This window comes from Drosophila willistoni (genome assembly GCF_018902025.1).
Source record: "Drosophila willistoni isolate 14030-0811.24 chromosome 2R unlocalized genomic scaffold, UCI_dwil_1.1 Seg167, whole genome shotgun sequence".
NCBI classification, from domain to species: Eukaryota; Metazoa; Arthropoda; class Insecta; order Diptera; family Drosophilidae; genus Drosophila; species Drosophila willistoni.
The window spans coordinates 7,765,204-7,782,390 of NW_025814050.1; the positions used below are offsets into that span (position 1 = coordinate 7,765,204).

The window sequence follows — 17,187 nt, forward strand, 5'->3', positions numbered from 1 at the left end:
GTTTGAAGTTTGAGGGCACAAAAAAACAAACAGAAAAAAAAACTAAATGAAAAATGAAAAGAAATAAACTCTAAGCGACCTACAGGGGGACAAACTGAATTTTTGCATATTAGCAGGAGATATGAGAAGAGCCAAGACTCGAAGAGAAACACAGGGACAAAGAGAAAGAGATAGAAAGAGAGGCAGAGAGAGAGGAGAGCAGACTGTTTGTTGGCACTGTAAAAACGTTGCTCAATTTTACAAGACAACGACAAACATGCTGCATAGCGCCCACTTAACACTGTAGCAAGCAAAGGGGCGTAACTTGGCGCTTCCATTTAAAATGCAATTGCCGAGCGCGACACACACACAATGCAAATGAGTGAGCCACACCCGAGAGGCCTATCGGCGTCTTCGCCTACACAAAGTTTCTTCAGTTGCCTAGAACTTGGCAATAGAATACACAAAGTAGAAAGAGAAAGGGTTCCGTCGGTGCAGAGAAATTCAAAGCAGCTGCTGTAGGCGTGTTGGCGTTTACATTAAGAATTACCCCACTTACTGTGTTGACGAAACGAGCTGATGATGCGACTACCTTCAAGTATATGTTTACACTGACGTCTTTAAGGCGATAAACAGTGTCAAGGATAAAAGCCGGATGCAACAATATGTAACTAGTGCTAATTAATAATTTACTTAGCATGAGTAAGCGAATTAACGAAAGAAATACATAAAATAATATAAGAAGGCCATTTTGAATATTTTTTGCACAAGCATCAAATTCAACAGACCATTACGTAGTCTTTTGCAGCAGTAATGTCAAGAAAGTAACTATACTCTTGAAATGAAGTAAGTAAGTCGTCTCGCCGACTTAGGTATACCATACACCAGTAAAGCAAATATTTCAACTTTATTAAACAAATGCATTTTCACATGCTTTTTACAAGCATATCTTAGTATCTCGCTCACTCAATCATACGAGCACCCTAGCGCCCCCACCAACCAACGGCCAACTCCGGCCTTATGGAAAAACGTTTATATGCATAACTCGACTGTTTTCTGTCCGATTTTGATCAAATTTGGTATTTTGCTAGATATTAGTATTATATTTACGTGTGCCAAATTTGATTGCATAAGGTTAAAAAATACGGGAGATAATCAAGTGTTTAAAATTACGGGGGCGGAAAAGGGCGTGGCAAAATTTTTATATAAACAAAATGTGTGCATTTACTAAGCGAATATACATACCAAATATGGTGTCTCTAGCTGGAATAGTTTTTGAGATAAACGCTTTTTTGAAATTGCGGGGGCGGAAAGGGGCGTGGCAAAAATTTGAAATAAACTTGATCACTCTACATACTACACGAGTCTACATACCAAATTTGGTGGCTCTAGCTCTTACAGTCTCCGAGATCTAGGTGTTCATACGGACAGACGGACAGACGGACGGACGGACAGACGGACGGACAGACGGACATGGCTAGATCGACTCGGTTGTTGATCCTGATCAATAATATATATACTTTGTGGGGTCGGAGATGCTTCCTTCTGCCTGTTACATACATTTTGGCGACTTTAATATACCATTTCACCCTATAGGTGTATGGTATAAAAAGGGTTCTTTCTTGATCAGCACGACGAGAAGAGTTCAAATAGCCATGTCCGTCCGTCTGTCTGTACTTTCGTCTATCCGTCCGTCCGTCCGTTTGGATCAGCGCAAACTCCTCCTAGACCATAAGAGCTAAAGAGCTGAAATTCGCATGTAGACTTCTATATACATCTATCTCATCTTTGTTGAGAACAAAATTATTCATACAGGGGTGTCACAGAAAGCGATATCAATCTAAAACCAACCCAAAAGCAAATGTAGAAATTTTTTATTTGTTTACAATTAAATACTAACCTTTAAGATAAATATAGGCATCTCCAGAAAAAGGTCAACCACAGGACCCAAACATGTATATGTATAATATATAATGAATAGGGCTGTAAATAGGGCGAAATTTGTTCCAAGCAAAGCAAAAATATGTTTAAAAATTGGCTTTTGAAAAACCAAAAAAAATGCATGTTGGTGGTTAAAACAAAAAATCCTTCAAGCAAATATTATTCTTAAAACATTTTTTATTTACAAAGCATACGAAAAGGATTATTGAAAACAATGAGAACTTTTTCAGATTTTTGTGTACTTTTTGGGGACCCCATTACCACAGCTCTAGATGCACATATAATATAAAAAATAATAACTCTTATTTGATCTCTTAATTTTTCGTAAAACTTTAGTTGTTTAAGCAAATTTTTCGAATCGATCAATAAATCAATTACATAGTGCTCTATCAAAAAAAAATCTCTTTATTTAAAATTTGTCAATTTTTCTAGCTTTCATCTAGTTTACAATATTTCTGCTTTATTAAAACCAAGAAAAGGTTTTTGAAAATGGAAAATAAACCATATTGAAAAGAGTTAAATATTCATTGACGAAAAAAATCAACAAATTCTATTATGTACGCAATCACTTAATGTATAGAGACAACCTTCCGACTAACTGATAAAACAAATTATATATCATCTGGTTAATGTCAAACCAAAAATGTTTGGTGGAATTTCCGTACAAATGTTTGATCTCAAAACCGACATGATTGAACTGTCAGTGAAACACGTTTTTTGTCGCCATCACCAGTTGCTCTCGTTATACAGACAGTGGGTTAAGTACTCGAACCGCAATGCTTTGTGGTAGCCGTTTGGAATGCGTATTAACATAAATCGAATGTGACGCAAAGCACACCGCCGTCGACGTGAAGACTACAGACACCGACTTTAACTCGAAATGCAACTCCTTTGATGCTCGCAAATCACTCAACGGCATGATAGATGTGTGCCCGGGCCTGGGCCTGGGCCTGTGCCTGTGTCTGCCGTGTTGATGGAAGGACATAAGGACAAATGTTCGTCCTACCCGCAGAGTCATTTAACGCAATAGCGCCAACTATAAATTTTAAATTAATTTTGAAGTGCAGGCAGAAATGCTCCCAACCGAATATGGCGACCGTGTGACATGAGGGAGGATGGTTGAGAGAAGAGATGATGTCGGTGTGCATACTCACTCGCATACATGACACGCATTTTATTGCTCGCGTCAGTCGCCGCAACTGACAAGGGAACAAAAGGGTTGAGTTCCGAAGGGAAGGGTTAAAAAGAGAGCGTTCTGGGTAGTGGGGAGTTTGGAGTTCGGAATTTGAGTTGGCTGGTTTTTGGCTCCCGACTCTTGACTGTGTTCTTTAACGGGTTTTTGTTGTCTGTCATTACAAGTGCATAAATTATTGTAACCACATTTGGCGGCGACATCAGAGAGAACGACCTCTGCTCCTACTGGCTGCAACAGTTACGAGAGGCCGAGAATCCAAGAGCAATAGCAGCAGTAGGAGGAGCAAGAGGGGCAGTACCAGCAGCTAAACCCGAAGTCGTAGCCTGATGCCGCTGATGACATGACAAAATATTTTCCCAAGTGACTTTTGTTCGCCTCTCGTACTGGCTCCATCACTTGGCTTTGATGCCAAAGCCACGCCAAATGTGTCATGTACTCATCCTCCTTTAAGTCCTATTGCCTGCTGATGCCCTCACTGCCTTCACCTCCTTCTGCTCTTGCCCACCATACGCATGACCTTTATGCAGTTGATGTGTGTCTCTGTGTGTATGTGTGTGCAAGCGAGCGGGTTAGAGTATCCTCTTTTTTGTGCATTTCATTGTAGATTCTATCATTTTCTACTCGTATGCTTCAGCGATTTTTGGAATTTTCAATTTGTTCAGCAACATTTTTGTACCCCAACAAGAATTTATTGAGTGAAAGGACCAGGAAAAGAAGAGAGTGTATGCCACTGCGTTTGAATTTTTATGGTCTTGCAGTTTGTGTTTATGAAATTGATAGTTTTTCAGAAATTTTGTGGGTTGAAACAAATCAAATATGAAATTTCAAATATTCCATAAATAGAATAAAGAGAACAAGTGAAAACTATAAATAAATAACAAATAGTTTAAACAGTTGTGGTAAACTAATTAAATATTTAATATCAAATATTTAATTTAGAAGACTGTGACATATTGATTTCTTATAAAATTTTGGACTAAATATACCATTGAGTAGAAATATGTATGGATGTATTTTTAGTCTTGGTAGACGATATCTCTTTTCTAGTCTTAGTCAGTTTATAGCTTAATCTCCTTATTTATAGGAAAAGTTTTACTGTGACCGTGCAAAAATAACAATTCCATTTCAATTATGTTTCTTTTTTAATATTTTTGACTTCTATTTATAGAATTAATTTGTTAGAACTAATTTTTGTCGTTTTGGAAACATGACTTGCCTTCGCTTACATCTTAATGCCGACTCAAACACACACAAAATTCTCGCTCCTTCTCCTCTTGGTCTAAGTCAAATCCCAAAGGATTATAGCATTTTGGCCCATAAATCCCAACTACATCAATAAACTGACCTAGAAATGTTTCGGGCCACACCCAGAATACATGAAAGCCCACAAAGCCCTGAACCCACGTTCCCTTGGCCCAATCCAAGGTGTGCGGTCCACCTGGTCAACCAACGAACACACACACACAGGCACACGCCCAGCATCATAGTCCCTGCCAATCGTTTTCCATTTCGTGTTAAATTACACATTGAATCGGATTGCGGCGGCCATAACATTGTGGCCAACAGAAAGATGAAGAGGAGGAAACGCAAACGATGCTAAAGCAGGAGGAAGTGAATCGGTGAAGGGAAAAGCAGGCTTCCTGTTCCAGTTGCTGCTGTGGTCATTTGGGACCTTCGAATAGGTTTTTGCGGTTTTTTAATCAAGTTATTTACACAACAAAAACGAAAACAGAGGCGGACTCGGAGGCTCAGAGAGAATGCGCTAGAGGAGATGCGATGGAATGAAAAGTCTTTGGCCAGTCGCATAAAATAAATATATATAAAGTATAAATATACATATATATATATATTTCGTGGGCAATTTGTTAAATGTTCAAGCAAATAAATCACAAATGTTGTGCTGGACATCAAAATTTATTGCATTAATTCGCATATAAAATACATATAACAAATATACTTTTCTTATTCACACACACACACACACACACACACACCGTATACCGTATGAATATATATATATATATTTTTGCGTAAATTTTCTAAACATTTATCAAAGTATCGTTTTATTATTGACAGCGGTTCTACGTAGAAGAGAATACGAATAACTTTTCTTGTTGTCAAAAGTTTCGTTTTTCGGGGCGGGGGATTAAAATAAAAATTGGCAAAACTTATATTTATTTATGTCTACTGTGGTCAGCAATAAATTTCTGGGAATTGCTTCGGTTAATGAGTATAAAGCAGTGCTAAGTTTCCTTTTTCTTTGATGAGCTAGCGAGGGGCATTTAAAATGTTACTCCTACTGATCGGTGTTAATTGTAATATGGAATGGAAGTGGACTATTTCTTCATTCTAAATTATCTGGTTAAAATGATTCACGAATTTCTATTCCTCAAAAAAAGAAGAATAGATCAAACTGAGGACACTTTTCCACTAATTGTTAATATGTTATTTTTAACAAAATTATAAAAGAAATTTTTGCAACTAAAGGCTCAGGGTATTTAAAGTGTAACTTAAGCAACTCATTTGATTGACAGACGATCAGGATAATCAGAATTTTCAAAAAAAGTTTAGTTATAACCCTCGTAAATAAACAAACTTTTAGATTTTGACTTATGTGTGATTCAAATATACATTCTTAACGTATGACTGCTCTTCTGATAACATCTGCAGTAATGTGACCTCAATTCTTTAGGGGTATAATTTTTAGACTTTTAGCCATTGCTAATTTGATTAGGAGAATGGCGTAGAAAACTAATGCACACAGCACATGGTCCAGGACAATGTGGATGATGGACCTGATGACTGTTTGTCGCAATGCAATAAGGACACACACATGCATTAGACTTTAGGCGCCTGCAGGATAACTTTTGCAGGGCCAACATTTTATAATGGTCGACCATAAGTCAGCTGCAGTTGGGTCAGTGAGGGAGGGAGGGAGGGAGGGAGGTAAGGGAATGCGAAATTGTCCCGTTCTCCTATGTGCAAGCAAGTCTGGGCAACATGACAGGGAGCAGCTGTCATTCTGCAAGTGACTTTCCTCTCAAGCTTGGTCTTACGTCTTACCGCACCGCACAAATGATATTGCAGATGACACTTGTCCGTTTCGTTTGCCATTTCGCAGGGGAATTTTGTGTTAATTATGGTTGTAATAAGTTATACAACATAGGCCAAAAGTGCAGAGCTAGTAGGCATATCGTAGGCAACGAACAGCTGTCTACAAATGAAATAGATTCCAGTCACTCTGCAAGACAAAACCAACAAACACGTTTTCTATTAGATGTGTCGTTGTGTGTTTAGGTGAGCTTAACTGTCCATAGATCGTTAGTTTTGCCAACATTACCCTCTAATTGTTTGTAACTTTCTCTTTTTCACAACGTTTTTGCTGTCATTCCTTTTTGGACCCTATAAAATGGGTAAACTGCTGGGCTACTGCTGCATCTCATATAGACTACCCTGTAGTCCAATTGGCCCTTGTTTACCAGAACAGATCTAAAAGGGCAAATTTTAAGCAGAACCTTGCGGTTGCAACTTTTGTTGAGTGGACCAGTTCTAGCTCAGACTGGCTACGATGGTCAAAGATAATCCATTACGTGGAATTTTAAGTTCGTTGTCTTTGTCCGGAATAACTGAATTTTGCCGAATATATGTCTAAATTATATGACAAGAACATTCTAAAATAAACGTATTGGTGGGGGACAGATAACACACAGATATTTTGCTATAAAAAGTATTTAGGATAGGGCGAATTCTTAGAGATTTATTCAAATTGCCATTAGATAGACAGAGCAAAAACATTTCATTTATATTTCTCTATCTCCCTTGGTCCTTTCATCAAGTAAAAATATACTTCTCACTTCTTTTTGTCATGATGTTGCCACATTTTATGTAGACACTTTTCGATTAAAATGCGTTGCATACTTTTATGCGCACATTCACATTTACACACAGATATACACATTTCCATCAAGGGTTTTCTCCCTTTGCCACAACTATAGAAGGACGAAAGAGAAGGACAGAGCACACAAATAATTAAGTTTTTTCTCTAACTTTTTTTTATTTTTTTTTTTGTTTTGGGTGGAGTTGGAACTGGATGTCTCTGCTACTCGACACGTAACTTTCGAATGGGTAAAAACTTTTTGCATTTTATGGCCTCCACCCGATACCCTCTGCCACCCCGCCTTTACACTCTATCATCAGTTCAGAGAGCGGTGCATAAAATGTTTGTAAGTGACGTTGAAATTGAGACACTTGTCGCTTAATTGTTTTTCGAGTTCCTACACGCACACAAAGACACAAAAGTAAAAAAAGCAGCAAGAGTTGGGATATATCCCCCCACTTCTCAAATTGAAAAGGGATTTTAGCCTCATCTTGATTCTGGTTTTTCTGTTTTACATTCTGCCTTCATTTCGGTTGGTGTTGTACTTGTTACCCTGATTTTATCTGTGAGGGCGTGGTCTTCTCGAGTGCATTTCGCTTGCGGTTAACTTGTCTGTAGATTATTTTAAGTAATTATCAAGCGATTTGCGTAAAGATCTTTTAAGATGTGCTCAAGTGGTAAGAAAGGTTTTGGTTAAGGGGGCCATTCATTAGACACGGGAATCTACGAGAATATATTAACTTTAAATTGTTGTGACTGTCATCGCTCGATAAATAAACTTTGTGAAAATTTTTTAGACATTATTTATCCTCGACTTTTTCTAAACATTTTGTTTGGACTAGACTCCAAAAATATTGCGCTCAAAGCATTTTGAGATAAAACTATAATCCAGAAAATAACATAAACTTGACTTGTTTTTTAGTCCAGTTTGTCACATGCTCAACAAATACACGTATAGTGTATACCTCTATCTTTGGCATACTACTGTATAAAAACAAATCAAAATTGATACATTTAGTTTTGAATACTAACGACGAAATATTATAAAAAAGCGAAGAAAATGAAAGGTTTAAGGTCACCCATCAAGATAAACTGCTTGTTGAATCTCTTTTGCGTTAAAATATATAACAAGTTCATATAAAGTAAGGCATGCCTAATAAAACTGGACTCACTATTTCATACCAATAGTTAGACCAATACGTTTGGCAATTATCTAAATCAGTTTTCAAAACCTCCCACGGTTTCCAAACCAATTTTCTACCTCACCTGTCCTTTTCTTCATGCAAAAGAAAAATTCCTTTCCCTTCGAAAAGTGATCAATATACGAAAATTTAGTATATAAACATCAACTTTTAAAATCTCTTCCCTAGACTTTTGATGGCATTTATCAAAACTCTCTGACACCCCATTTATATTGATAGCTTTCTTAATATTTTTTTCTACATCATTGATTAGATTGATTGTTTAATTGAATGTAATGTTGTCAAATATTTCATGTTTTGAGGTCCTTAGTCTATAGCGTTTTGTTGTTGCAATTGCAATTCTCTGCTTCATTTCGTAACCACTGTTACCGTCTACGATAGTCCATCTAGCTAAGTCCTTTGAAGATGCAATTTGTCTTCAATTAGATGTAAGCATGCAAGGACAAACATATGTGCATATATGAAATGCAGCAATGGTAAACAAGATTCCACTTCTAATTAAAGGCACAAATCTGCATGCATAACGCTTTCGCCTCCATTCGCTCAACCACTGACTGCCACCATCCCTCCGCCTCTCATTCCTCTGTCTGTCTTTTTCATATTTACTGTCTGTTGGTAGTCAATTCTCAAGCTCAAATTTTCACTTCCTTCCCACATCAAATCGATATAATGTGCAAGAGGGCAAGAGAAGCCCAATTTCAGTGCAATGGAGTTTTAGTTACACAACCGCAAAACAGGCAGACAGGCAACCAAGCAACATATGAGTCGAGGATGGGCGATTGTGGGCCAGGAGCAGAAATTCTCATGTTAGGGGAAAACCAATGGACAAACATTCTCCTTCTCCTTGTCTGAGAATTGTCTGACGTTTATGATTGCTTCAAACAAAAGCTACGACGACTGCACTTGAAATTGATAATTACGATGTGCAATATTTGTCTATTGTCCTATTGCACACAAACATTCCCAGAAACAGAGTTGGCTAAATTTTGCACTGTCTTACTGAATCCCATTAAATTATTGCAACAATTTTTGAATTGTGTTGTTCTACATTATTTGGAATTCTCGATATATCGAATGCTTTGAACCTGTACTTCCACAATAATTTACTCATGGTTTATAATTAAGCTTTAATTATTTTACTAATTTACACAAACATTTTAGAAATTTAAAATATATATTAAATGTGGAGTTAATGGAAAGGAAATTAATATAAATATTAGTGAAAATAATTTAATTCAATATGTTTATATTAACAAGCAAATGATGAATGATTAAGAAAAATATTAAGGTTAATAGGTTTTTTGCAACTTGATCAGAGAAGTGTTTTATTAGTTACATTTTCTTGACACTTAGTTAAAGTAAATGAAATTAAAGTTATATAAATGAGACCAAATTCATCTTCATACACGGCTTGACTTTTGATCCTGCTATGTATATATTCTAGCCATCTCTAAAAAAGAAATTTTGTATAAAAGCTAAGCAATCTTCTATGCTTATCCAATAATGGGTATATGAATATTAGGACAACAGAGTATACTTACTCAATATAATTTAATAGTTTGTCAAGGTAATGTTTATTGTTTACTAAGAAGTTCTGTTACTCGAGTTCCAATCTACCCTAAGGGCATTATATCATACCCCTTTGATCAAAACTGTTTTTCATAGTTGTTACCTATTATTTTAAAAAATATTGTGATGGAATTTACCAATCCTAATGAACCAAAAATTCTTTAAAATTTAAAGCATTCAGGTCGTTTTTCTTTTTCCATTCCGATAAAAATGTAGAGGAAATTAATACCTTTTTTGGCTTTTGTTTCCAACAGTTCTTTTCGCTTATAAATAAACAGAATTTTTTCCAGAATTTGGGAATATCCGGTTGAATGGTGAAAAACATGGTCGCTATGTAAGTTCTTTCATAAAATAACAGATGATAGAAATTTCGTCACAACATCAATAAAATGAATTAAGTCGTGCAATTTTTTGACTTCCGATAAACACTTAAGCAAGTTCGAATTCCTATTGATAATTAATACTAAAATTAAATTAATTAATGATGTATTCAATAGCTAACCATAGGACTGGCCATCCATTAAATGTTAATGTTGAATATTTTATTTAACAAATTAAAAAGCTACAAAACATTTCTTCCTTTATGCCCGAAAAGTGTTTTGAACTTTAAATCGCGCATCGTCACATGATCTGTGTATTTTTCTATTCTTTTGGCTGTCTTTCTTGTTATCAGACAATTCACTTTCATGTTGTTTGTCCAATGTGAAAGTTTTCAATATGCAAACGTTATGGTTGCGCCACTTTTTTTTTTTCTTCAACTGGCACAACTTCTTCATCGTTCCAGGTGTTTTATGTAGCAAAATATTTTTATACATAAAAGTTTTACGACAACTGCAACAACAACTATGTATGTGTGTGTGTGTGTCCTTCGAAGTATTTTTTGTGACTTATGCAGGGGAGTTACTTAAAAGGGGAAATGTGTACGCAATGTTGCCAACTTTATGGATGCTGAAAGGGAGAAAGTGCAACGCGTGTTAATGGTAAATATTTGCTGCATTTTGCATTATGCAACACTAAAACTTTAATTTCTTCTAGCTTCAAATGTTTAAAACAAGCGATATAAATAAGTATATATGTATGTATGTACATACATGGGAGAAAAAATTAAATGACAGTTGGGTCCTGGTCTGGTGTGCAGACTTCCTTTTGGTCTTTTGGTCCCGCTTGTTAACTGAAACTAAACAGTACAAACAGGGCTGTCAACAACTGTAACATTTACCGCATGTCGTCCTGCTCCAGCGCTGCATGACAGGACATGTTGTGGCTACTCGGAATACCACACACCCATGCACACCCATTCCCTCTGTCCCCCTCTGTCCCTGGCTGTTTGCGTGTGTGTGCTTGGTCTCGTATGTTTGTTCCATGTGAGTGATAATGCGTACGTCCATATGGTCAGACGCTGGACGAGCACACTTTGTTCTGCTCTTTGTTGAATACATGGCACGGTTCGCTTAATTGTTCCAATGCATTTTACAGGTGAGTCCCGTTGCATGAATCCAGAATTCCAGTCATTTGAAGTATCTACCAAGTAGCATGAACGCTTGGAATCTTGATGTCTTGATCAGAAAATCAGTATCACATATAATATTAGGATAGCTTTCCAAAAAGTTCTGTTCAACCCGAACCGAGTGTTTGCTTTAATTATTCGGAAAGAATGTAATAAAGATAAACCGATATACTTATAAATGAAATGCATATTTAAATTCTTTACAATGCTTTGCTTCTTTTGCTTTGTTTAGTTACAATTCCCAACTAGTTTTAGTATTAAAGAAAACTACAATAGTAGTGGAAGTTCTCAAGCTATCGCTATACATGCTCTTTTCATATTTAAATTTATAATGTGATTGTATTTATAATTTAACACTAAATAATTTATACCTGTACCTATCTATGACAAACTATTCTAAAAAGAACAAGAATTTCCTTATGCCTTCCATATGCATAGTTCTAGTTCTTTCATTTTGCCTATTTAAAATTATTTTTATGTTTTAAATATTTTAATAAATAAATATTAAATTGTTTACATTTGTTTTCTGATTTTCGAAGAAGTTTTTTGTGGGCTATTATATAAAATTTCACTGACAATAAAAAATTACTCACTGTTCAAAAGACGATCTCATAATTCTAATCACATGTGTATAAGAAAAACTTCAAAGTTATCAAATAAATAGGAAAGAAAAGCGTTTTCTTGAAATAAACATAGTAGCCGGGTTACTCTAAATGTCATTTCAAAATTCAAGTACCCAAAACTCAGAGCTGAAAATCATCAGTTTATTGAAGACACCGTACGAGCACCACAAAAAAAAAATAAAAATAAAAAAAAAATAAAAATTCAGAAAAACCTAAAAAAATTATAAAAATAAAAAAAAAAAACAAAAAAAGTATAAAATTAAAAAACCCAAAAAAAATTTTTAAAAGCAAAAAACCAAAAAAAAATTTTCAAAAGCAAAAAACCAAAAAAAAATTTGTAAAAGCCAAAAACCAAAAAAAAAATTTTTAAAAGCAAAAAACCAAAAAAAAAATTTTAAAAGCAAAAAACAAAAAAAAAACTGAATTCTAAATTCCTTAAACAATTTGGCTTAATTTTTGTTCCGTTATTCCTAGGCTTAATTTTTGTTCCGTTATTCTTAGGCTAAGTAAAAAGTAATTTTTTGTACTTTTATAGAAAAATAAAAAAATCTCACACTGAGGCAATCGGGAGGACGACACCTTTAGCCGGAGAAATCATCCATCATCGAAATTGGCAGGTTTGTTAATTATTGCCATTTGTATTAATAACCTTATAACCATGATATTTCTTTATCCAGTTCTTTATCCAGTTCCAGAGACTTCTTTATCCAGGTAGAGACTGCATTATACACAAACAATGGAAATCAAAAACGTTCACATAGAGCGAAGCGAAGTAGAAGAGCTAGAAATAGTACTTATATTTTGATACTAGAAAAAAATATATATTTTGATACTAAACAACTAATATTACTGTCTTTCACTAAAAGTCCAAAACCAAATTTAAAAACCTCTGCAAAGTGCTCTACAAAAGTTTGACCCAAATTTCAGTATTTTGACATCTGGCTGTGCCCTCTACCAACTGGCATCTTCTATTCGCCACCATTTCCGTTGGCGTCTCCACATTCGCCATTCATAAATTAGACTTTGCGTGCATTCGGAACCTTCTTCTCCTCCATCAGAATCGGTCTGTAAGTGTGTTCTGCCGCATTGAGCACACAATTTATGAGGGAAAAGCAGAAAAAAATACATTTTTTTTTTGATTATTCGAATTACAAAAAATCAAATATGTTTTGACCAATTTCTGGACGATTATCAAGAATTGCTACCCTACTTTCATTTTTTTTTCCTGCCGTAATTTATTACTAGTACCATAAAATATTTGTGCACATGCTTTGCGATAACAGCTGCAGCAAATATTTAAACAAAACGCTGAAAAATTTAAAGGGCAAATAAATTTTTTTAAAACGCAAAAAAAAGGAAATGTACTTATTTGACATAGGGAGTTGCCGTAGGGCAAAATGAAACTGTATTATCACCTCAAATATGTGTGTAATAAAGTCCCGTGAGGTCGTGAACCGTGTGCGGAACAAAAAAAAACCGAGCAGACACAAGTCGCATGTTCCAGACTCCTCCTACCCCATCCAATACCAGCAGACAAAAAAAAACCAATGCCAATGAAGTTATCATGACAGACACAGAGCATTGGGAATAGCCAGAAATTGTGTAAACAATACAGATATGCATAAATTATTCAGGAATGGGGTTTGGGATATTTATCTAGACAATCATATGAGATGGGGTTTTAGTGTTTTACATTAATACAGAAAAATAGCAGAATTATAGAAAGTTTAATATATGAATAAAAAAAGAACTTTAAGTTGTGACCTAAAGCGATGAAATTTTTCAAAGTGTCAAATTTTTTCTTAGAAAAATCTCAAATTAAAAACTAAACCGATTGAGAACTTCAGTGGGTAGAATTTTCTTTTGCAAAAATTTTGGAAAAATTTTTTCCTTGTGGATCATCCAATCATAGAGTAGCCGTTGGCTGAAAAACTTTTAATTAAAAATTTCATTGGAAAATATATTTAAGCAGGCCATGCTTTTATGGCTATATTGCTGACGATCCTAAAACATATCCCACACTTAATTCGTTGGGTTCTATTACAACTTTTCTTCTTTCCAGAATGGCCAAGCCAACAACCATTAAAGATGCTCTAGCTCGCTGGGAGGAGAAGAACAAGCCAACTGAAGCTATTAAGGCCACGGAAATTGGTTTACAATTCCAATATCCGCCAATTGAGAAAATGGATTCCACACTTGGCACTCTGGTGGAGTGTCAAAAACTCAGCCTATCTTCAAACATGATTGAGAAGATAAGTGGAATAGCGGCCATGAAGAATCTCAGAGTTCTGAGTTTGGCTAGAAATAATCTCAAAAATATCAGTGGCATTGAATCCCTCGCTGATACATTAGAAGAACTCTGGGTTAGCTATAATAACATTGAGAAGATCAAACCACTGGAATCGATGAAGGTATTAAAGGTATTCTATGTATCACAGAATATGATTAAAGATTGGGCTGAATTTAATCGCATGGCAGTGCCGCCAAATTTGGTGGAAATTACCTTTACGGGCAACATACTTTCGGAGAATATGGAGCCCCCAGCTTTTCTTTCGGAGGTCATGCGTCGTCTGCCCAATCTTAAGAAACTCGATGGGGAACCTATTATACGTTAAAACAGAAAATGTTGAACATGCTGTGTAATTGAAATAAAGAATAAAAGGAATGGGTGTCCTGTATATGTGTCGTAAGTTCTCAAAGGCTTTGTCACGCCCATAGCACGCCCATAACATCCTCTCACTTGCTCCCTTTGCCTATCTACCTAATTCTTGATGTGCAAACATATTTTCCATTATTTCTATTTTTGCATTGGAAATGAATTTTCCAATTTTCATTGCCTTTCTGCTGATGAGTGCTATTGTTTTCCATACCCACTGGATCTCTGTCTCCCTGTTTCTGCCACAATTCCTCTCTCGCCTTTTCCGCCCTCATATCTTTCTCTCAATCAGCAGAAGCACTTGCAGGTGAAAGGTTTCCTTTCCATGTGCTTTTTCTTTCGCCCAGTTTTTATTCTGTTCTTGGGACCAAAACGACGACAAAGTCCCAGCACCAGTTTGAATTTTCATGTCTCTGGCATTGTTTGCATATTTTTTGTGTCTTCAACTCCAGTTGAACAAGTAATGAGCCTGCACTTAAAAGTGGGCGTGGCATGATCAGGGTAAGGCCTATTTTGTGTGAAATTTTGATTAAAACCCCAAAGGTGAAAAGACTGCAAAGGCTATTCGTCCTCTTTCTAGGAGGTATTCCTAATTGGAAAATTGTGGTTAAACAACTGAATGAATGGAACATTATTAGCAAAGGCTAGAACATTTTACTAAATAGCGTCAATACAATGATATAAACAAAGTTTGACAACAAATTTTCTTTGAATAAAGTTTCAATTTCAACTAATAATTTTTCTAAAATAATAGATTTAATAAAGATGCGATTGGAATAATATTTGATTAAAATGAAGAAGGACTAATAAATCTTGTGACAATGCATTACCAAATAATGAACGACAAGTAGTTTGAGCTAAAGAAAACGAATTAGAAATTGACTATAAAGTTGACAAAAGATAGGAAAATAAAATTGTTTAAATCTAAGCCTATTTTGCTGTAGCTTCCTCAGTAATTTTCTTTTTCATCTTCAATGTATATAGAAGACAGAAAATTTCTGTTGTCAGAAGTGCTTGCTTAAATTTGATAGCCAAACACATAACAGGAAAAGTGAAAAACAATTGAAAGACATTGGCAATGAGTCAGAGTCAAAATCAGAATCAGAAAACTGGCAAACAGAATGAGAGTGCCATAAAAACTGATAAGTCGTCTGCCTAGTTATGACCAAATACAAAAATTCGTTTCTTATTTGTTTTGGTTGGGCATAAATAATCGAAAAGCTAAAGGCAAAAAAAGGGAAAAAACGTGAAGGGAGAAAACTTGGCAAACAAATATACAAAAAATATACATAGTATATATATATTTGTTTATATGTACATATATATTCATAACATACTATGAACAGAAAAAGGCCGTAGATAAAAACGTTAAATAAAATCATAAAAAGAGAGAGAACAGAAAAATTGCCAGACACCAAAGTTTAATGATACTTTTTATGTATTTTCGATTTAACTGCAAATTCACAAAATCTCTGGAGATGTCATTGCCATTACTGCTGCTCCCGCTCCTGCTACTGTTGTTGTTGGTGTTATTGTTGTTATTTAATCAATAATAATATTAATGTAAACATGGCCATAGAAATAGTTTGACACTTTTTGGCAAACACAAAGAAACGAAAAACGAGTCAACAGTAGTTACAATTCAATGCACAGAAAACAAATAAATATGCGACTCGCAACCAAAATCGTATGCATGAATAGAGGTAAAAGAATGAATTATTGTGCCATTAAGTTTAGCTTTGGATAAATCACAGTTTTGTATTAAACTAACTATAATTTGTTTTACTTAAACCGTCAGTAAAAGGCTAAATAAAGGTCATCTAAAAAAATATTAACACAAACTTTGGGATAGTTAAATCTTAATCTGTTACTGAAAATGCTATTTTCATATATAGATTTACTATTGAACACCGCACTTATACGAACAAATTAGTTAAATTAAAAATATGAGATGATTAAGAGAACAATATAAAGATTTTGTTTTTAAGGATTTGTTTGATAATTGTTTTCCGAAATTCAGTGAAGCAAAAAACAATATTAGTTATTCAATTGTTAATTTAATGATAAATAATATAAGGCCGACATGATTTTTGGTGACGTTAACTTGAGAGGTGTTCTTAACTAACTCGGGTACCCTGATTTTGACTGCACACTTGGTTTTCGACCATCACGGAAAATAAGCACCCAAAAGTATGCTATAGAAAGTTTAAAAAGTATTTTTTAGCAGATTTCAAAATATCCTGTGTAAGCTCTTGTTTCCATATATAACTAATAAACAATTGGTAAGCAGTAGCGGATCTACGGGAGGTGAAAAAGGGTAAATTTCCCCCCCAAAACTCCCAGTTGTATAGACAGAGGTTGGTTAAGAAATTTTACTTGGTCAAACAAATTTTTGACTTCGATTTGTCGACCTGTGTTATAATAATAATAATGTGTTATGTATAATTATAATTATTATTAACCATTCTGAAATTGTGCAATTCTATTATAAACTTTATAAAAATATTAAATAGTTAAAGGTCTTAGCAGCAGTGTGGCGAATATGTAAAAAATTTTATTCCAAAAGCAACACACACAACATATGAAAATCCGAAATCGCAAAGATGTTTCGACCTTTCAGTTAAATACCAACGACTAG

The 17,187-nt window shown here is 35.0% G+C and overlaps 1 protein-coding gene and 1 long non-coding RNA gene across 2 annotated transcripts; both read left to right on the forward strand.

Annotated features, from left to right (window-relative positions):
- The first annotated feature begins 12,272 nt into the window (after positions 1-12,272).
- LOC124460256 lies at positions 12,273-12,737 on the forward strand. The gene is made up of 2 exons (XR_006954183.1): positions 12,273-12,510; positions 12,571-12,737. It is a non-coding gene; the product is annotated as an uncharacterized LOC124460256 (long non-coding RNA).
- Positions 12,738-13,850: 1,113 nt separating this feature from the next.
- On the forward strand, positions 13,851-14,571 carry LOC6644278 (dynein axonemal light chain 1). The gene has a single exon (XM_002066954.4). The coding sequence runs from the start codon at positions 13,957-13,959 to the stop codon at positions 14,506-14,508; it is 552 nt and encodes a 183-aa protein (XP_002066990.1). The 5' UTR covers positions 13,851-13,956; the 3' UTR covers positions 14,509-14,571.
- The last annotated feature ends 2,616 nt before the right edge of the window (positions 14,572-17,187 follow it).

Bases quoted from the DNA above. Each gene is read 5' to 3' on its own strand.
- LOC6644278 (XM_002066954.4), top strand. From the start codon at position 13,957: ATGGCCAAGCCAACAACCATTAAAGATGCTCTAGCTCGCTGGGAGGAG.